At 36.6% G+C, this 22,129-nt stretch overlaps 1 protein-coding gene across 7 annotated transcripts in view; it reads right to left on the reverse strand.

Annotated features, from left to right (window-relative positions):
- Positions 1-22,129, reverse strand: part of LOC136748306 (A-kinase anchor protein 13) — a 131,583-nt gene that overhangs the window by 14,613 nt on the left and 94,841 nt on the right. For 2 of the 7 annotated variants that reach the window (XM_066701933.1, XM_066701930.1), the window contains exons 11-26: positions 21,073-21,404; positions 18,798-18,851; positions 18,212-18,274; positions 16,521-16,707; positions 16,235-16,286; positions 15,560-15,682; positions 12,929-12,974; positions 12,292-12,415; positions 8,214-8,382; positions 3,890-3,957; positions 3,104-3,170; positions 2,845-2,992; positions 2,248-2,360; positions 1,271-1,417; positions 486-736; positions 191-316 (exon numbers count right to left, since the gene is read on the reverse strand). In XM_066701933.1, the coding sequence (XP_066558030.1) occupies positions 191-316; positions 486-736; positions 1,271-1,417; positions 2,248-2,360; positions 2,845-2,992; positions 3,104-3,170; positions 3,890-3,957; positions 8,214-8,382; positions 12,292-12,415; positions 12,929-12,974; positions 15,560-15,682; positions 16,235-16,286; positions 16,521-16,707; positions 18,212-18,274; positions 18,798-18,851; positions 21,073-21,404 (2,070 nt within the window). The remainder of the gene's footprint in view (positions 1-190; positions 317-485; positions 737-1,270; positions 1,418-2,247; positions 2,361-2,844; positions 2,993-3,103; positions 3,171-3,889; positions 3,958-8,213; positions 8,383-12,291; positions 12,416-12,928; positions 12,975-15,559; positions 15,683-16,234; positions 16,287-16,520; positions 16,708-18,211; positions 18,275-18,797; positions 18,852-21,072; positions 21,405-22,129) is intronic. The other 5 variants (XM_066701931.1, XM_066701932.1, XM_066701934.1 and 2 more) reach the window with 5 other exon arrangements.

Consider the following 22,129-nt stretch of genomic DNA (forward strand, 5'->3'; position numbering starts at 1 on the left):
TGAGGAAGCCATGTGTTTAGGTTTACTCTCATGTTACCAGAGTTATACTAGTAAATTAGAGAAGGAAGGTCTACACAGTATGAGAGTTAGTCCCCTGAAACTGAGCTTCAGAATTCTGGAAAGTTAAACTAAAATAAGGTGACAGTTTTACTGGATTATATGCAGTTTAATAAATAAACACTGAACTCACCTTGATGAACGCCTGGAAGCGCTTGTCTTTGGCGAGCAGTTCCTTATAATTATTCACTGCCTCGCTGTGGCGGCTGCAGAATTTTCCATACACTTTCTTCATGCGCTCTGCATTGGGGCCCGAAAACTGTGTAATATTAATTAAAATAAATCACTCTCATGGATGCTTACACAACATAAACATGACCCAAAAATAATAAAAACTTAAGTTACAGAAATCAATCAAATCAATACCCGGCATTAAGCATTTCCTGTCTTGAAGAATTTACATTACACCCCCCCACCCCAATTCTAACCTGCTCGTTAAGGATGTCTCCTAATTTATGGATGACGACACCACATTTTTTCCCCTCTATGACCGATTCCCGCTTCCTCTCCAGGATGCGATTGAAGAACTGTGTGTGAATGTCCAGCAGGTCTTCCAGCATGGGGAATATCTTCTCTATGATGGGTTGCTCCAGTTGCACCTCCTTCTGCAGCCCCTTACTGTACACATCTGACATGATCTTCAGGGTCCGCACATGGTGCATCTCGGTCTGGATCAGCTCTGTGTGCAGGTGGGGAGGATTACAAGGAACTGTTAACATTAAGCCGAGAGCACCAGACAGCACTTTCTTGAACGTGCTTTTCATGGCACTTTCATTTCCGGTTTGTCCAGTCACCTTTTCCCAGATCTATATATATGGGTTGTATAATTAAAAAATAATGGGCCAGCAGACAAAACACAAAAGACGGCTGCTTCGAAAGGTTTTATTTGTAATGGTGCAGGCCATTTTTTTCAAAATTTTCTCAACTCTTTGTGACATTATGTTTAATTTTTTTGGTATATATACTAACACCAATGAGAGATGAGGATGCAGACAAGATTACAATCTACTCAAAATATATTTGTAAGGAGGACAATCATACATGCAAGACTGACTGACTAAGGACACAAAGCACATTTATGCAATACAACCTTTTTTAAAGGACAAATGCACAAGTCATGATAATTTATTTTTTAGATGGCTAACCAGACTTAGGCACCAAAACCACATGCTCACCACCCATGTACAGATCTTATGAAATCATGGACTCCTACCATAGATGACATCCTGCCGTTTGATCATTTCCTTCTTGAGCTGGCTCACGAGCTTCTTGTCAACAGTCAGACTCCAGGAATCGGCCTCCAGGTCCTTGGCATCCATTTCAAACTCCCCCATTAGCTGGCTGTCCATCATCTCAGTCCCTGGAAAGATAATCATCAATTCAACCTCACCCATCGTCTAGGTCAGTGCTTCCTTTCTGGCCAGTAGGACCCTAATGATCCTTACTGTGCAGTGTCTAAGATACAAGTCTAAATTATACAAGATTATAATTTATTGTTGATGGAGTCACTTTTTAAATTTAATACACTGAGTCATAATTTGGATTTTACTCCTTAAAAAAGGAAGAAGTCTTGAAATGTTTTGCTTTCCTGGAACTGCTGTGCTGGAGTTACAAATTAGTTTGTAGCTTTTCCAACTTTAAAAACTTTTGCACCTACTGGTTTAAAGGCTGGCTACTGGCTTAATCTTAATTAAACATATTAAAGATGACTAGGCCTCATCATTTACGTGGTGTGTAGAGCATATTAGTTTTTTTGACTGACTTCAAATTCACATAAGGAACACACACCACAAAGGAGATATGACTGCTTACAAATACAAGTATTTGTATGTTTGGCTTTCCTTTAAACACTTCATACGTATACATGTATAAATGCTTTAAATGTTAGAAAATCTTTAAGAAAAGTAAACTTGGAGGAAAGATTTTCTTATTTTGTTTGTGGTCCCAAAGAGAATTCAATTTTCAAATACTTATATGTCTGAACTTGATCCATTATGGGAGAGAACATATTTTACAAAACTATGGGAAGCCATTCTTAAGGTATGAGATTAAGAAGTCACTAATAAAAAGTTCACAGAGACAAAACACACAAAATGTCATCCATTTTAATATGACAGAGCCGCTGTACCTCTATGCCTGCCTGTGTAGGAACCTAATCACTATTCAGAGTGCCTTCAGAGACAGTCTTACCTTCATCAGTCAGGGACTCGGTGGATTCATTAACCGTGTTGGTCTTGTGGAGGGAGTCGGTGGACTGGGACAGGTACCTCTGCATCTTCAATGGCATCTCGTCAAATGCAGGGCTGAATAACAGAACAGAAAAGCAGCAACACAGTAAGTTACATATGTATCATTAAGCTCACTTCACATGTAGTTTATGGCTAAATCATAATAAAAATATATATCTTGCATTAACAATTAACTGAATAAAATGCTGAATATAACTAGATATATCTATAGTATAAAAATACTGCCACCCTTAATATTCAAACATTCTATTTGGTATTTAGTTAATTTACGTTAAATAAATATTGTTATACAAATATATATATTTGCAATACAAGTATTATGAAAAATGTCACATTTTCTGGGGGAAATACAAAATACAAATCAGTAAAAATACAATAAAATAAAAGTACAGACTTCATGTATAATTGCATTAGATTTAGTTCTAAAATGTGTAATACTATAACTTGGCATTTTCATACATGAAATCAATATCAGGAGCCAAAGGTGACATGACAAAACTGTGTTATGCTCTGAAAGCACACAGGATGGAGAACGCACCCTGCGATGTTGCTGATGGAGATGCTCTTGGACAGTTTGCTGCTGCTGAAGGGTGTGATACTGGTGTGTCTTCGGTGGTACAGCAGCAGGTTGGTTTCGTCAGGGAGGATAGAGATGGCAGACCGCGGACGCTCCCTCGGGAGTGTGGCTGAAATACACCACAAACAGAACAAGTGTAATAACAACCATGGTGCATCTCAGCAGACTGAAAGGAGAGTTTCATACATTTTAAATTTAAGAGTAGTTTCATAAATCTTACTTTTATTCCGTAAAGTGACACCTGCCATAGGCACGGCATCGGGCACTGCAAATTGCTGCTTTTGCTGCTGAAGATGGGGAGAAAACAGATGTGAGTGCACCTCTTCAAGGTTATATTTTAAATATATAAACAGTATAACCTTCATGCTGTGATCCTTTTGAAAGATTGCTGAAGGAATATCATGCCATTCCATTCTAGTGCTGTGAGAGAAGCTTAGGTTAAGGCCCTAGTATAATACAGGCTTGTACAGATCAGAAAAAGCAACCTACATTCAGGCACGTGAACACTGGTACAATACATTGCTGGCTAAGAGAGGCTTGTACCATGATTATCCATAATATAGTATACATGACAGTTACCAGAAACCTAATCAACAACTTTTTGTAAAAGTTTAACCTGAGATCTGATTGTATAGCACACCCACTGCAAAAGTCACATCACACTTAATTACTTCAAGGCAGTCAAAATCTAGTAGTTATGAAAAAGAAGGTAAATCCTTCTCTCGCGGAACCCCTCACTTACAATTTATTACAAATACTGCTTATTGACTTATATGTCAATACACGCACACACAATTTCATATTTATTTAATATTATATAAAATAAAGGAATATTTTCCAATAAAACTCTAATTATACATATACATGAACATTATTAGAGATACAGTTTTAGTGAAAATAAATACACATTTTCACAAATAGTTTTACTTTACAAAGCACATAACTGATCAAGGACATTTGATATGCCATTTCTATTAAAGAGTAGTACAGTATAAAAATGCTTTACCTTCATTTTGACCTTAGCACACACAGGAAGGTTTTCTCTACAGCCCTTGTGGACATGTAAATTGCAGTCTAAAAGAAGGAAGACAAAATAGGAACAGTGAATAGACAAAGGTTCATACGCAAGAGAACTTTCATTTGTACAGAGCCTCTGTCAGCATTACACAATACGATGAAAAACATGATATAGTATGTTGAAATGAACCTATATATTGGTGCACACACTTAACTTAAAACAAAAACAAAATAATAAGATCTATACTGTGATTGTTCCAGCTTAAATCACAACATATGTCCAATAATTTCCACATATACAAAACCTAAAATCCAATGTTGAATCAAGGTATATAGTTCAGTTACATCCAAGAAAATAAAAAGTACACATCACAGAAATACAGCAAGCCCATATCAGCATATCTTAGTCTAAGGTACATAATCAAAACTAAGACAACTTTTCGTAAAATATAAAGTATAGCTTTGTACAGTTGTGACAATGCCTCAGTGATGGCCGCAAATGTATAAATATCTTGCTCTTACCAGAGAAGAGTTCCGAATATCTTACCTTTCACAGACATTAAAAATAACCTTTGACCACGAGAAAAAAAAAAAAAAAAACAGACACACCCAGCTAAAGGAAGAGAGTTTACTTTTACAATGTTCACAAATGAGCACAACACCAAAGTTTAATTATAGAGCACTGTGTTGAGTTTAAGTAACATAATTAAATGACTAAAAGCAGTAGAGCAATAGTCTACTATATTCTTTAATATTCTTTTTGGTCACTGTGATTCTTTTGTACACTACAGACTACAAGTAAAATATAAATGTTGTATACAACATTACACAAAAAACACAAAAATATCGGGTGCAAAAATGTAGCAAATAAACACTATGATTTGATTAGTCTCTTGCCTTTACTGATTCGGAGTGAATTCAGGAGTCTTGAACAGTTGGACATCTGAAGAGGTGAAAGGTCAAAGGGCAACACCTGTCCCTAACCTCTCTTTGCTTATTAATAATATTTCACCATAAACAATAAACTGAGATACCCAAATATGCGATGTGCATGTGATGTGCTATAAGCCTGTGTGAAATTTAAGATTTCTAATTACTAAATATGTCCTATCTAAAACATCCTAAAACTGCCCATCTCGGAAATAAACCTTCCATAAGAAAAAACTAAACAAAATATAAAACAATTACTGCATGGGTTAAATATAAGCAAGGTGTGGGAGGCTATTTTTAGATTTCCATCTCATTTTCCTGTTTCCTTAAGAATTTGGGAAAGTGGCAGAAGTGAATCCAACTTCAACAGGATGATTTCACTGTGATGCCAACCAGGAAACTCCACCAATAAAAAATATATCGAAAAGGCTGTCCAAACCACAGGGTTGCCAAGATTTGGAACTCTTCCAAACCACAAAACAATGGCAAGAAGAGAGGTACGAAAAGGTGTGGAGGGTGTGGCCAAGTTCATTAAGAGCAATCTGCTTCACAACAGACATGTTTAATTTCTGAAGTTTAAGACCAAACAACAATGACATAAATTATCATCATAACTGAACCAAAAAGTTGGAATCTTCTGAATAGTAAATGACTCACAAATTAAAAAGTCATCCCCTGCTAATTCAGAACTACAAGTACAGAAAACCAAAATACAACTACTGGATCAGATTTACAAAATTAACTGTAGGAAGTAAAATAGTGCCATACAAGCAATTGCAGTAAAATGTATTAATTCATAGAAATTCCAGTTTATCATAAATTTCCCTGATTCAGGTGCAGTTCTCTTTCATAATGAACATTGAAGATGTTTTTAATATGTATGGGAAACAGTCTGACATAATATTGAAATATCCTGGACTTTAGCTTAAAGACAATTGGGTGGGACACAAAAAGATTTAAATGACCGAATTTCCTCTTTTCATAATGTGAAGACCAGAGGACAAACATTAAAACGCCAGTGAAAGGAAGCTCTCCTCAAATCCAGTGATTCAACGTGCCATTGAATGAGCACATATCCCCATAGATTCAAGAGAAGCGGTGGGGGGGTTGGCTGATGTAACTTTATGATTAAACTAGTCAACTGCTGCACCAGGATGTAATCCTGCTGTTTCTGCTCTGTGCCCCACCCACTCCCCAGATTAGCTCTAAACTATACTGCAAAATCAAAGTATAATACTAAAAAGAGAACAAGTGACAATATTTAGCAAATCTAACACTGAGAAGGTTTTTTTTTTATCCATAAAACATGCAGCACATAATACACACTCTGCTACAGCAGCTCCAAAGCCTGATCTATAGAGGCAGCAGCATTATTTCTCACAATGTCTGGAAGAGGACAGGATAGACAATACTCAGGCAGCAGCCAAGGACACCTCAGAGCTCAGGCTGACATCACATTTGACTTTTCACATTTCAATGGCACGCACACGCACGCACAGTTTAGTGTTAAATGTAAATTTAAAATGTAAATACACAAAAAGGCATGTACTGAAATAGAAATGGTGATCATTTCAAAGGTATTATTAAGATCCATTTTGGGCCACTGTCTCGAGAAAAATACTGTTACTCCCAAACAATTTAAAAACATTTTTTAAATTTAGGATGGCTTACTGACCTTAACATATATTTCACGTTGCTATATACTTTATATTGTTATGCAGTTGGTTTACAGATTTTTTTTAAATAGCTATTGACACTATCCAACTTCCATTTGGATATGAAGCCCAAACTCAGTAGGTGGAAAGATTAAACAAGCGAAAGGAGAATTTGGAGGACTCACAACATACATCGCAACAAGATAAAAAGAAATAACAGAACTATTAAGAGAAATTAAATACAGTCAAGACCCCAAATCAAAAGTTAATTATCCTGAACTGTGCAAAACACTAACAGGAAATATATTACTGAAGATGTAAGAACCAAATTAAAGACACCATTGAAGATAATGGGAACATCAAAAATGCAAAACAACACCTCCAATAGGATAGAATCAAATCGGAGCTTATTTGAATGCATGGATCCAAGGATAAAAACAGAATATGGAATGGATCCTAAGAGATTAAAAAAAGACAACCACATAAAGGATGGCAAGATTAAATCATAAACTGTAGGTGGGACATGGAAAAGCTGTAGATTGAAGAAAGTGGAAACATCTTGGGGAGGCCTTCATCCAGCAGTGGATCAATATGAGCTGATGATGATGAGATATGTATATGCTACTGTGCCCTGGTTACATGTATTCTCTAAATCAGTGCCACCAGCCTTACACTGGAAACAGAGGGTGGGTGGCACATGCATAGACTATTGTCTTACATACAGGACTGATAAGACTGCTTGAAAACAGAAAATATTATTAAAATAAAACTATACACAGTTCAGATAAAACCAATAGTAATTTGACTGAAAAATGCTTTTACTGGAGCTTTACATTACATTTGTAATGGTCTTTGGTCCTTTTAAAGTACTTGTTACTTCATCCAGTGGCCATGTAGATTTTCTAAGATGAAGTAATGATGTTTCACCAGTTTCAGACTTAGCAATCTTCCTTTTTGGAGCCTAGCCTTCATATTGTGAAACAAACCCTTTAGATAATATCCTCTTCAGACTGCAGAAGAGGCATCTTTGCATAGAGCATTTATTAGTACATTTTGTGCACACTATATATATATATATATATATATATATATATGTGTACACACACACATATGTGGTTTGTTATGATACTTTGAAATAATGAGGTCTGCACAATTTTGGAAGAGTTTCTAGACTGAAACTAGAAATGAAGGAAGATGTGCTTACCAAGTATTGACCAACAGAAAAACAGCGCATAGTATATACACCACTACCTTTAGCTTTCAACTCATCCATAACAAAAGGCAACCGAAAGAACCACTTTGAAGTCCATGTAAGGAAAGAACGTGTTATATTGATTTTGAAAACAGATTTAATTAATTAAAACTGTGCTGTTGCAAAAACTGAAATAATATTGTTACTCATTGCTAAATTGTAAAATCTATAATAATCTAGAAATGCCTTTTTTTTTTATTCTGTGTCCCTTCAGTGGTTGTGTGCACTGTTTACTCTGCTTACCCAATAGGTTCCAGTTTCCTATAACCAAAGATCATGGGTACATATTTGTAAGGAGTAACAAAGACCTATATTTAAAATAAAGAATATAGCCCCATTGCAATCTAGTCTCCCTCATCAGTACTTAACACAAACCCACAGTGATTCCAAACATAAAACTAAGCAATAAAAACACAGCTGATTCCCTCAACTGGATCAACCTGTTACACATGAGTGGTAAACACTTCAGTTCTTACTTGCACAGAGACTGGCCTCCTTAGCGTTGAAAGTTTTGTTGCATTGGTAGCATTGGGCTGGCAAACTGGAGCTGACTGTACTGAAAAGGTGTCCATTCAGGGTTTTCTTGTCTTTCTCCTTCTCCTTGGTCTCTTTCTCTTTTTCTTTAATCTTGTCTTTATCTTTTTCCTGTGTAAAGAAAGAAAAGTGCTCAAAACTAGAAAAAAAAAGAAAAGGAAAGAAGGAACATCAGTTGCAGCTACCTCACTAATCTCCTCTCAAGTCCTTGTCCTGACTGTTTGCACTCAATCATGGACTGCTGCCAACTGGTTCCATTAGAACCACAATAATTACTATCAGCTCCCACAGGTTGTGTATGGGTCAATTACACTGTACTTAGACTCGTTATTTACCTATCAGGTGCTGAAAGCAGGAATAATGTAAGAATTTAAAATCTAAAATGATCATAACCAACCTATTTTGGTTTGCAGGGAGGCAAGAATATACGTTTAACAGGCCACGGGTAAATAATAAGCTGATTAGTAGGCACGGTTAGGAGTTTAGCAATCCATAACTTCAATCTATGAAAGTACCTACAATTAAGGTTCAATTTCAACATAAGGGGAGATATGACATATGACATAACAGACCGAAGCGGGAGTGAAGGAGGAAAAAATGGTTCAGCCTAAATTAAGATAACACACCTCCAAAACTAAAGGGAAAGTGAAAAAGAGCACTGAGATATGGAATATGCAATTCTTAAATCATTTGAATGTGGTCATTGCGAATGTTTGGCACACCATGGGATTTACAGACTTATTTCTAAAGAACAGCAGTTTAATGAAGTCATGTGTTAAAAATGATACTGAAAACTGATAGAAAACATATCGGTTCAGTCACAAATTACAATGCAGCTTTCATGTTGTTCCCCATAATTGTCTAGTTTCCTTTCCCATCTATTGTAACCTTCTCTACTGATATTTCATGACCATTAAACACACAGTTAATCATAAAAAGAAACAAAAAACATTCAGTTGAAAGCATGTAGGTGTGCTTTTGTAAAGTGTATATTGAAAAAATCACAATTTAAAAAGTTGATTACGAAGATTTAAAACATGGTCTTATCAGCCAAAAAAAAAGAAAGTGTAGAATTTGTTAACAGTTCTACGATTAACTAGTCTCCAGTACAATAGAAAGCACTTATGAATAAAATTACTTAAACTAATGCAACTGGAAATAACTGGATAATAATGGAAAATACATGTATTACAAACTTTAGAAAAGTAATAACTCTCAGCAAAACACAAAGAAAGAAGCTGCAAGTGCTTCACTTCACATATAAACAGGAAATCAAAAGGCTGGCAAAGAGGGGGACCCAACCTCATTAAAAATAGTTCTCAAAATTGGGGGGGTAGGGAGAAAGAAAAAGACTTTTTGAAATACAATTACTTAAATGTAGCTAGATCTCTAAAGACACAAAAGACATCAGCTCTGTCAGATTAAAATAAAATGTTTTAAATCATATTAGCCTACCTCCAGACATCGTAGCCCCATTAGCTTTGCTGTGCGGCACTGCACATCACACAACTTTTTATAAAACATAACTGCCAGAAAGGAGGAGAGAACACTCTGGTCAGGGACCAGAGATCTACAGGCGGCCTCTACAGCAGCCACACGCGAGCTCCCATGGCGCTGGGTATGTAGGCAGAGGAAATGAGGGACTGGGTAGAGAGGGTGCTCTGTCGTTCCTTGTTGGTTATTCAGCACCAAAGCTCTTAAAGACACAGTGCATGCAGCTGCACAAATTCAGCTAAAATAAATAGTCATCCTTCATTTCTTATTAGTACTAACACTTAGCTATGATGAAACTATGTAAAGGAGGTGATTCAAACCATTTTGAAGGCCTTTTGCATGGTTTGAATGGTATATTTCACAATGTACTACATCTAACAGCTATGGATAAAAATGTAGCAGTTGTCACCGAGATTATACAACTGCAACAAAAGCCAAAACACAAAATTGAACAAATGCCAAAACGTTTGTTTCTTGTTGTTTAGCTTTCAAGCAGAGCCTGATGCAGAAGATTGATATTTATACTAAGGATGTAGCAGAACTGTGCTTTGTATGAGAAATCCAGAACTAATTAAATTAGTACTAAATACACTAAATTTATTAGGAATAGGTGTCAAACATGAAAACACATTTTGGCCACATTATTATATTTATTTATTTTAATATTTTCTCCCTTTTTTTTTAGAGCTTAAATAATTACGCTAAACGGATGTACCATTGTCAACACTTTATTTAAGTGTTAGTCTGACTGCAGTTGAGGAGCATATGCTTTGTTTGATTTTTGACTCAATGTGGATTTGAGCGACTTTTTAAATTTGTGAACATACATTTTTTTTTATAGAGCTATGCTATTTATCTGTGCAAGGCGAGTGTTGCATTTCAGTTTTGCTAAAGTTTGATATTTTAAATGATTTTTATAATTTCATTTTAAAATGAATTAATTCAATACATTAATGCTATAATTAATCCATGCATAGCAGGGTATTGCAAAGTGGGGAACACCTGTATGTATAAGAATGGTAACGGTAAAAACTTAAATCTTGTTTGAGGAAAAAGTGACCCCCTAAATTTATTAGAATAACTTGAGGAAATGTTATTAAAATTACATTTTAACCGGTTATAGTACAGAAATTAAGAATCCCATTGGCGTTTTAGTTTTGGTTCCACCTGAACATCTGAAATTTGGGGCGTTATGGAAGAAGGGTTCAACCGGACAAAGGTCCCAAATGCTAATGAGATTCTTAATCTCTATACTATAACGCATCAAAATTGTATACAAACAATCTAAAGTTATTCTATAAACTGAAGTTATTCTAATAAATCCTTATTTTCATCTCCAAATGTATTTCTATCGAATCTCACAGGCCAAGCATTCATACATATCTCTCCAGAAAACAGTTGTGACCCTGTCTGTATCAAACACCATTTCAACATTCACCAACTTCATCTACGGGTTCTGCTCATTTGCAGCAGCACAAAAATCCCTGAAAGTATGCACAAATGCAAATGCTGACCCCCAGCCAAATACAAGCAGCTAAAATATTGAACCCTTCTCTCTTATTATTTACAGTAGAGCTAGGGCTTTAAAAAATAAAATGTACAACATAAAAGGAAGCAACCACAGCAAAGATGATCTTCCCGTTATACTTCCCCTATTGTAATCTGATACTGAATGTACACAGTTATCTTCACACAGTATGTACTCTTTAGGAGTTAGACAAGGGGGAGGGGGGTAGCAAATGATGCATTTCCTTCACATTAAACCTCAGAAACAATGCAGCCAAAAATAACAACCGTGTACAACATTGCACACCTTTAAAAATGTTTTTCTTACGTTTCTAGGATAAATGTTAAGTGCCCATATGATTCTAACTTGTATTATTGGGTCAAAATGTGACATGTTTCAGATGAAAAAGCCCTGTCATATTAAACACAAGCAACCCTAAAAAAGGAGATACTAGAATGAAGATAAGAACAAGAAGAACAAAAAAATAAAAAACATATCCCTAAACTGGTAACTTGGTCTAATATATAATGCAGGGTCTAATGCACAGGAAAGCTTATGTACTGTGGGGGCATATGAACAATATCTGTAATTTGGATGTTTGTTTCAATATGGTAGAGGATTGAACAGGATTAACACAAACTATTTTGTCAGGCTTTTGATTATTGCTTTCCATAAACCCATAGAAAAATCACCTGTGACATAAAAAACGAACATCTCTCTAGTATGGCACATCTCTTGCTAGTTCATCCAGTCATCATATTATGGCAACCTTTGGTAAACACTTCTGAGAACAAAATATATATAGAACTTTTCTAAACATGTCAAGTGGTTAATTCTGTTAATGTCTTTTAATGAAACTCTAGGAAGATCGTTTGAATTGCAAGAGGAAGGAACTGAAAAAGCACATTCTTGATCACTTACTTAAAAAAATAAAATAAACTGAAACACTTATAATGAACCCTAATCCTAAGGGGTTGTTATAAGTGTGTTTCTACATTGTAAGATTTTAAAATGCTCACCTTGGTCTTCTTGCTGCTGTACATCTTGTTCTTGAGGTAGCTGAATGTGCGGCTAACCTTCGTCCCACTCTTTCCGTCTAGCTCTTTCCTTACAGGACTGTGGGGTCGATCCTCCTCACTAATGCTAACAACAAAATAGACAACCTTAAATCTGCTGATTTATCAGATTTCTTAAAATACATTCCAACCATGACTGCATTGAGGAAAAACTGCTGTGCAGTAAGAACAGTCTTTCCCAGTGGGTGATACACAGATAGGGTGGATTTAGAGAGTCCTCTTCAACCTATAAAGGGCTTGTTTTTCCTTTGGGATAAGCCAATGGAAGGTATTATTACTAAAAGCCTTAAAGCTCAACATCAACCATATTTACACATTAGTTAAGCCAGTGGGTATATTTCTATTATGCTTATTAATATTATGTAAGACATTTTATAGCGCAATCATGCCCGAAACCTTTGAAATGTATACTTCTATAAATAATATAAACTTTAAAGTTAAATAAAAATAAATTCAAATTCAACGCAAAATGGTGTTTGCCTTTTTAGAATACTGTAAATATTTGTAAATTATTTCCTATTTTACTATGTTTATCAAGCACATTTAAGTGAAGACATGTATTAATGATAGAGGTTCTCACCTGTATGCCAATGAGCTGGAAGTGCTGATAGAAGATGATCTTATATCTACAAAAAGAGAACCGTGGTAATGAGACGGAGTGGCCTGGGCTGACAGGACAGTAATCACATGCTTAAAATCAAACCAAATTCCATGGTCAGGGAAAGGGTGGGATTTAAGATAAATGAGGGTCAATGCAAACACAAGAGCATCTGAGAATATTAGAGGATATTACTCAGAGTTGACACTACTCTAGAGCTACACAATGTATCTGTATTTAAGATAACTGATCTTCAACACAGATGAAAAAGCAAAACACAATCAGCACCAACAGCAAAGTGTACTTTACTCCGGAGTGATACAGGGAGTACTTGCAGGGGGAACTACCATTAGAACCAGCTGTAGAGGAGCCGGGATGGATGCTCATGCTAGGGAATTAAGTCATTTTACCAGCTGTCAGTTTATGCAGTCATACCGAACTTCTGTTATGTTCTTTTCGTTTATAGTTATCAGAAGTAGAATATAGTCTTTTTACATTTTCTTTAAAAACTAATCACAATGGTGCTCTAAGGCATTACAGATGCGCCTTGGGACTAGGGGAGTGGTTCTTGTGAATGGTGTGGGATTTCTCAAAGGACCCAAAATCAACAGAATTCGAAATGGAATTTCTGAAGGGATATATATATATAAACATGGTATCAATGGATCTGAAAATAGGTGCACATTTATATTAGATGTGTTTCATGTTTTATTTTGTGAAAGTCAGGAAAAGGACACAATGTATATGCCATGAAGAGTGCATTTTACTCCCTGTTCATGACAGAAATATGACCCCCACACCTCCACAGCACAAGAAGCTGAACTTGGCAGTACCATAATGATGCATAATGACACCTCAGCTTTAGAAAAGGACATGTTCTTGTCAGTGTTCTGCAATAAAATACATCAGGTAACTCTGTCAGCTTGTCCATTATGGCTTCTGATAGGAGCCACAGCCACTTTTTATTTTTTCCATTTTCAGTTTTACTAACTAAGAATTAAGTCTTGCAGAACATAATCCAACTCTAAAATCCTAAAAGCCCCAAAAACCTCCATCAAAATATAGAAAATGTAGAAAAGGCAAATTTGTAATTTTTGTAAGCATTGTGTTTTTTCATTCTTCGAATGTTTTTCAAAGGCAACAAGAATGGAACTTTTCTGAAGGTGACTATTACTGTAAAGCAGCTGCAAACTGTGAAGGCAATTTCAATGGGTGTGAAAGGCACAATGATATATTCCAGAAGTTATAACGCACAGAAAATAACTTAAAAAAATGAGGCGGAAAATCCCAAGATTGATATTTTTGAAGGCATGGGAACCAAGAAAAAAAATAACAAAACAAAACAAAAACTCCTCCAGATTTGAACAGCTGTTGGGTCTCTATATGTATGCATTAAAACACTACTTGGGCACATTACTCTGGTCTCTCTGCATTTTTTTAATAATGTTGGATAACATCTCCATTTATGCAGAGGCTGCTCTAGATATTGAAAATAAAAAAAAGAAAGAGATGGATGGTTATTCCAGATGGCGGTTTGGATTTTTGACAAGGTCTTTGTACGCAGCTGGAGTCTTTTTAAAGGGGCAGTCTGTACACTGAGACCTCAGTGCTGGATTATGATTGAGGAATAAGTTAATACCACAACAGGACTGTAACATTAAAAGATTAAATATATACAAAATAAAAAACTTTAAATAATTAATTTACTTAAATAAAGGCAATATTTTCCAAAAATGGTAGGAAAAGGTGAAATCTGTGGAAATCAGTCTTGATAAAAAAATCTTCTGCTTTTAACAAAAAATAAAATTAAATGTACTCGAACTGAATTTTGTAATGAACACTGGTGTAACCTGCAAGTTGCCCTGGATAAGGGTGTCTGAGAATAAATATATAAATAATAATACAACTATCCTAATCAGAATTTTATATAAATTGGAGAGAGTATTTTAAAAGTAGCATACATTTTTTTTATTTAAAGTGTTATATATAAAAAATAGTTAAAGATGTATATTTCAGTAATAAGTGTAATTCTAGAATTTTAGTTCTAGCATGGTGAGGAATGTTTTATTTAAATATTGTATTTTCTTCTATAAGAAAAGCATGTTGTGAAGTTTCACATTTTACGTATTTTGTTTTAGGAACAATTCTGATACAAACAAAATCTACAGACAATGTAAAAGAATATGTAATTCACAAATAAAGAAATTAGCTGACCAATCAACAAATCATCAACCTGCTAGAGAACATGGGGCCAAAACATTATTCTGTCTTTATCTAATTCATACCTACTAAAATGGGTTACAATGGGTACATTTTTTTAGACAGCCCTTCTATTATTAAAGGTACAAAAATCACAGCAACAATAATGTTAAGAAAAAGTAAACGCATTATAAAGATCCATATCCACAAAAAACAAAAAACAAAAGCTTAAAATAATTTTTTGTCCTTATTAAAATGTATGCAATTTCCCAATCAGCAAGAACATATTGATTATTCCACATTTTAGCAGGAAGACGCACACTGATTAGAAGTTGGTTTATTTCAGAGTCCTTTAGTAACAGGGGTATGAACACACTGAGCTGGGGGGGTGGGGTTGGTGTGAACATTACTTACTGTCTGACTCCTCCTCATCACTGGATGAAGAGCCAATAGAAAAGACAGTTTTAGATTTTGGGAGAAGTGGAGAGATGTTGAAGGAGAAGGAGATGCGCCTCTTTGGTCGACTTCGTCCCAGCGCTGGGTTCCGGTCAAAGGCACAAAGAAATCAGAGCACGCACTTGTTAAAACAGCACAGGGACACAGCTAGCAAAACTCCCGTCTAACTGCGCTGCCACCTGCCCACTTCAGGCCTAAGTTTAGAGACACTAGCGGGTTCTACAGATAGGAAACCTGGATTCACAACCGAGGTGAGGGGGAAAAGTGATCAGAAAGAGAAGGCAAATTATCCACGACCAAAGCCAATCAGAAAGACAGCATGAAAATCCATTACCTAAAGTGAAGCATCATTTCCATAACACACCAGGAAAATATCTGTTTTGATGCCAAGGCCATACACAACACCACCTTTTCAAAGGAAACTCAATGTAGACAGCCAATGCAAAGTAATAGAGGTAGTTATCTTCCAAATCTATAAGTATCTAACCACATTAGCTTAAACAAACTGGTTGAGAACTAATCTCACACTGCAACATATTGCTACGTGTCACCACAGGAAATAAAAGTAAATGGGCCTGTACAGTAGTGTTAATAAAGATGTTCAAAGTCAGCCTCTCGGGGCAATATACTCACTGTCCAGTCCAGTCTGGCTGATGGTAAGCAGAGACACTGATTTGGTAAGAGGCTGAGGCATCATGTAATTGTATCCCAGGGGCAAAGAAAAGAATAAGAAAAAAAAGAAAAAGTATGTAAATACAAAACCTTTGAAAACTTTTTTTTTTTAACTGCATATGTTTAAAGAAGACGACAAACAAAGAATGATAACAATAATGAGCTAATATCTACTACATTATGATTGCAGTTTGCTATTTCCTCAGATTGTTCATTACAACCCAATAAAACTATTAGTTACAGTTACCTGACTGTCCAAACTGCTGTTCTCGCCCAGGTCCGACTCCTGTTCCTCCTCTGTGAGAGAAACCAGTGAGCCCCTCTCACTGCTCTCCAGCAAGGGGGTGCGGCGTGAGTCATGTGGGGAAGCACCCTGTGAAGGAGACTCCTTCCCGATATCACCCTGGTCTGCAGACAGGCCCTCTAGACTGTAGCTGCAGCAAGACCAACAACACAGCACACAGTCAGCAACTCTGTCTCAGGTGCAATTCTACACACAAAGCGTGATAGGAGACCACAAATCAAACCACGGACCATCTGAGACCCAGTTGGCCTGAGCTACATTCAGCTAAGCCTCAGCAATGTAACTCCCCTATGTGTGCATGTATTCATAATGCATGCATACATTACTGTGAATGTTTTAAGTGCCAATTAACTAGTAATCTACAAAAGAATCCTGCAGATCTTAAAATAGTTACAGATCACTAGTCCAGTATAACCAAACTGTGGAAACCTGTCAGCAGGATTAACATATTGCAAATTCTCCTAGAGAAAAAAAGTAAAAGGTTAGAGTTTTTTTTTTTTTTTTAATAATGTGTGCAAACAAACCAGGGTGCTGCACCCATGCTCCAGACAAGCCAGAACTTACTTCCACATGCAGTATTATTCATATACCCTATAACTGCCCCGTGAGGTGTGGAAGGAAAGCAAATTTCACCTGTGTTTTTGGGCACAACCCAACCCAAATACAAAATACAGTCTTCCTATGCATTTAGATAAGAAGTTATGAGTATGGGGAGGAAATGCAGCTTTTGCTGGCAGGACAGATTACAAAAATAAAAGTTTATATAATACTCAAGCAAGCACAGTGTTAGTATCATTTCACACCGCGATTCTAGGAGCAAGATTAGGGACCGTCACTGCACGCGAGACACAAACATAACTATCTCTTACTTCAATTTACAAGCTTTTGTTTTTGCAAAGCAGCACTGAGACCAAGAGCCAGGACAAGCTGAGTGACTCAACTGTAATGGAAGCCTCTTATTATTTCCACTTGTCTATTAAATATCCCTTTATGATTAAACTCTTTATTCACTGCCCTAACATTTGCACTTTAAAGTGCACTCTAATGCAACCCTTCAGTGAAATTACAGAACTAATTTTATCAGGTCTGATCACAAGCATAGCATTTTCAATTCATAGTTACACATAGTTCTACAATATGCAGTAAAACATTTTACAGATTGCAAACCAATAATAACAACGTTGTCATAGTATTCTAAATTAGGAGTATAAAAATCTATTTCTGAAATGTCCTAAAAATGTCATATTTACAATATGATCTCACCTGACATCAGGACAAGTAACGTAGATGTGTATGTTTGTCATTTTTTTATTTTTAGGAATTTAAAGTCCTCTTCAGACATAGTTTAGAAAGCAAAACGACAAGCTAGAATTGAAGCTTCCTTATCCAGAGTGCACAGACAGACAGAACAGAAGTAGGAAGTGTCTCTCATTGTGTTTGTCTGTTTGAGGCTAACCAGAACATCACAGCTGTGTGAGGTGAAGAGAGAGGAGGAGCACAGACATGTAGCACACAGAGCCATGCAAAATTTCTCAACATGCTTAAGTTCCACTACAGCTATTGGGCAGGTGGGGGGGCCACATAGGTTGTGCATTTTGCCTTGCTGTTAGTGTGTGCTCAAACTCACACCCTACCTTCTGCTACTAATCTCACCCACGACGAGACTTAAGGGGACATCCGAGGGACACCAGCTCATACTGGTAGGGGCAAGTGGACAGAAAGAGATGGGAGGAGGAGACATGGATTAGGAAAGGATGGAGTTATTGGGGTGAAAAGTATATATAATGGTTATGAAGAGAAAGAGGTGGATTATGCTAAACTACGTGATAATATGTTAAAACTAGTGTCAGTAAACATTGGAGTTTTCACCACAATATGCCTCCTGTTGCACATGCATCAGTGCTTTAAATTCCCTTATATATTTTGCTTGTGAATTCAAATTCTTCCACCACTCTTATGCCTTGCAGCTACACCCTTTTGGTGTACTGTGTCGCTGTATGTAGTATTGTACAAACTTTTTATAAGAGAATCCTACAACTGACCTTTACATTGAATAATGTGATTATTCATGTGAAAATGCATAAGCTGGGGACACATCTTGGCTAATGCATATTGTGATCTTGCAGTTTCCTGTCCCTCATAATGTACATGAATATCACAGTTTTAGCACAAAAATGAGTAAATATTAATTATAATAAATGGAAAATCTATCAATTATACCTTCTTCTATGAATTGGAGGCTTCCTTACAACATCCCCCCGACCTCGTAATGAACTGGAAATAAATTATGAAGAATGATCAGAGTAAGGAAACCGAAACACTACAGTGAAATGATGCAGTGTACCTTCAAGATGTCATGAAAACAAGTAGAATATCAAATATAACCTGAACCGGAGATTACTAGATTGTCAGTTGAACGAACATCCAAAAATGCACCAAACTCTAGATGTGCACAATGAATGTGCAATGTCCTATGGATAGCTTTTGGAGAGACTGCCTTTAGTGGGCTCTGAAAATAATATGCACAAAGTACAGTTCAGTTTTATGGTTGTAGGTTGTATGCCTAAGCCTTAAAATGGTGAGTGAGAAATAAAAACAAACAAAAATTAAATTAAATTAAAAAAGTAAATGTATGATTGACAAAGAAGGGTAAAAGCTTGGTTTCTAGCATCTAACGGCTAATGACTCGGGGGGGAATAAAGGAAATTGAGAAACGACGAGCCGTGTCATGTTGTGGGTGGATTCACATCCTTCTCTAATACTGCCTCCTCCGCCTCTCCTCCCTGCACACAGTAAAGGATGTGAAGGATCTGGCAGCTGTGTAACAGTGTCACACTGGAGCATGGAGCTCCTATTCCTACTGGGTTTCTTTAAAGGTTCCTCAACTGTTATTAAGCACTATTAAAGTCCTTCATGGATTTTGGACAGAAAAGTCTGCATAATCAATATCCCTCTTTACTGTTTTGTGCGATCAGAGAAACCTAGGATTAGGTTAAATATGCCTTGGATTGTTTACTTATGTTTTAGTATTCTTTTTCAAATTTCATATATATATATATATATATATATATATATATATACACATATATATACACATATATATATACACATATACATACATATATACACATATATATATATACATACATATACACATACATATATATATATATACACATATATATATATATATATATATATATATATATATATATACACACACATACATATACATATAATGTTTTCCTGGAGCAGAGTTCTCACAATGGCCAACTGTTTTAACAGAATTTGAAAACGATCATGTCTTATACATGACACTACAAAGTGAAATAGGAAATAAAACATGAGTGAGTGAACTTGAAGCACTGGGAGCTATTGTACAGTCACAAGGCTGAGAGCAAGCTTGAGACAGGCAGTGGTAAACATGTGACTGCTTTCCCAGGCAGGGTGAAGTTCCCAAATTCCCATATCTGCATTGCAGTAGGGAATATATAGCAGATTGTAAATTGGACAACACTCGTCTGTATGATGGCATAAAGGCTGGGACCAGTCTAGGGTTACACATTGCAGAATGACGTAGATAGTGAGGTGTAAAAGTTTCGCCAGTCCTGTATAAAAGTCTGTGAAATGTAAAATTAAATACTATGGTGTGGGTTGCGGAAATAACAAAAAGGGCCATGGCAATCTGCCTTAAATAATTTGTTACAGCTTTGCAAACTACTGGTGGTCTTCAAGGTTTACTAAAGAATTTTCAAATTAAATTACATTAAAAAAAAAAAACTAAATTTTGGCAGACTTTAAATAAACCATCCTTAATTACTCTGCTAATTAAGAACATAGGAAATAATTCACTGTGAATCTGAACTATCTGGCCTAGAGTTCAGCCTTTGCTAATGGACTGATTAGGAAAACCACATCACAGAAGACATACCAGGGCCACCCAGTTAAGGCTCAGCGAAAGCAGCGTTTCCACACAACTGGTAATATCAACTGAGCTTGGGTGTCCATATACGTCTGTTAATGCTTAGTTGCCTTAGTTTGAAAAGTACCAGCTATTGATTCTTCTCTGCTCCAAACCCAAGGAAACCATAAAACCCAGTATGGAATACCAGACCACGTGATAATAGTTCATAAAAGTTATTACAATTCAGTGAAGGTAGACTAAAGGAAAAAAAAAAAAGTTCTGACTTCTGATGTTTGCTGTTGACAAACATCATAAGTTAATTACTAAAGCGAAATTCCTCAACAGGGTTGTAAAATAAATCTTATATTACAACAGCAGCAAAAGCTCAGTTTCCTGAACTCGTGCAGCAGCCAAAAATATCCAGCATTATATAATTCCACTGAAACTTAATAAAGCCCTCACTCCCTTGGACTAAAAGCCCCTGTATTTCCTGGTAAATCCCTGATAAATAAATAGGGAAACCACTCCTGGCATTTGTGAATTTAAAGTGGATCTGGCAAGGCTGTGCGAGGCAGGCTGCGCGGTACCCACCTGCGCTGGTTCATCTCGGCCTCTCCCCCGGGATTCTTGCCAGGGCCCCAGCTGTGCCGGCGGAATGGAGAGAGTGATCGGATGGTGGAACGGAGGAGACTGGAGCGTAAAGGTTCCTGGGTAAGCCGGTCGTTCTCCTCCTCCTCTGTCTCACAGCCTGCCGCCCCTTGCCTCTCTGCTCCTTCCCGCAGCTCCTCTGTGCTCCAGCTCCGGACCTCTGAACTCCTCTCAGGGGTGGAAGTGGGTGGCCCAGGAGTGGGCGACTCGTCAGTGGAGGAGCAGGACACGGAAACTTCACTGGTACTTTCCCCTGTCACAGCCTCCTCCGTCTGCTGGGGCAACCATAATTCAAAACAGCATTAGGACACCAGAACATCCCCACCTGCCTGGCGTCTGAATAGTCTGGTTTATTTTATCGTCTTAGACACACATTCTACTACTTACGAATAAAACAGATCATATGGTGTAAAGTCTGTCATATTTAATTTGAGGGTAAGTCAAAGTTTACTGTGTATCATTTCAAATAAACTACAGTAAAGTATAAAACTGCTAATGTAAAACTATCTTCTGTTTAACTTCAGGCAGCCTTATCTTTTTTATTTTTTTTGTTTGTTTTTTTCGTTTTTTTCTTCCAGAAAACTGAGGGCGCATATTATAGCTTGGTTATATCCCTCAGCAGCTTCCACTGAGGACTGAAGACTAATCCTGCAAGACATACTGAAATAATCTTTCCAGCCCAATAATATTACATAACTTATGGAAATGCACCCTTTGTGAAATTGTAGATGGGAACAAGACTAGATCATTTCCATTAAAGTGTATTATTAGCTTTCATTTAATAAACTTATGCCAGTGCTGAGCGGTGAGTAACGGATGCAGCGGCTTCAAGATAATAACCATGCTAAACTTTATGAGTACTGGGGCATGGAAAAACACTTCCAGAACATATGACTCAGCATGAGGTCATATGAAAAAATGAATATCTGACAGAACACGTTAGTCCTTGCATTGGCAATATAAATTCAGGCTAATATGTCAGGAAGAAAAGTAATACATT

The sequence above is a fragment of the Amia ocellicauda genome, chromosome 4 (assembly GCF_036373705.1).
Source record: "Amia ocellicauda isolate fAmiCal2 chromosome 4, fAmiCal2.hap1, whole genome shotgun sequence".
NCBI lineage: Eukaryota > Metazoa > Chordata > Actinopteri > Amiiformes > Amiidae > Amia > Amia ocellicauda.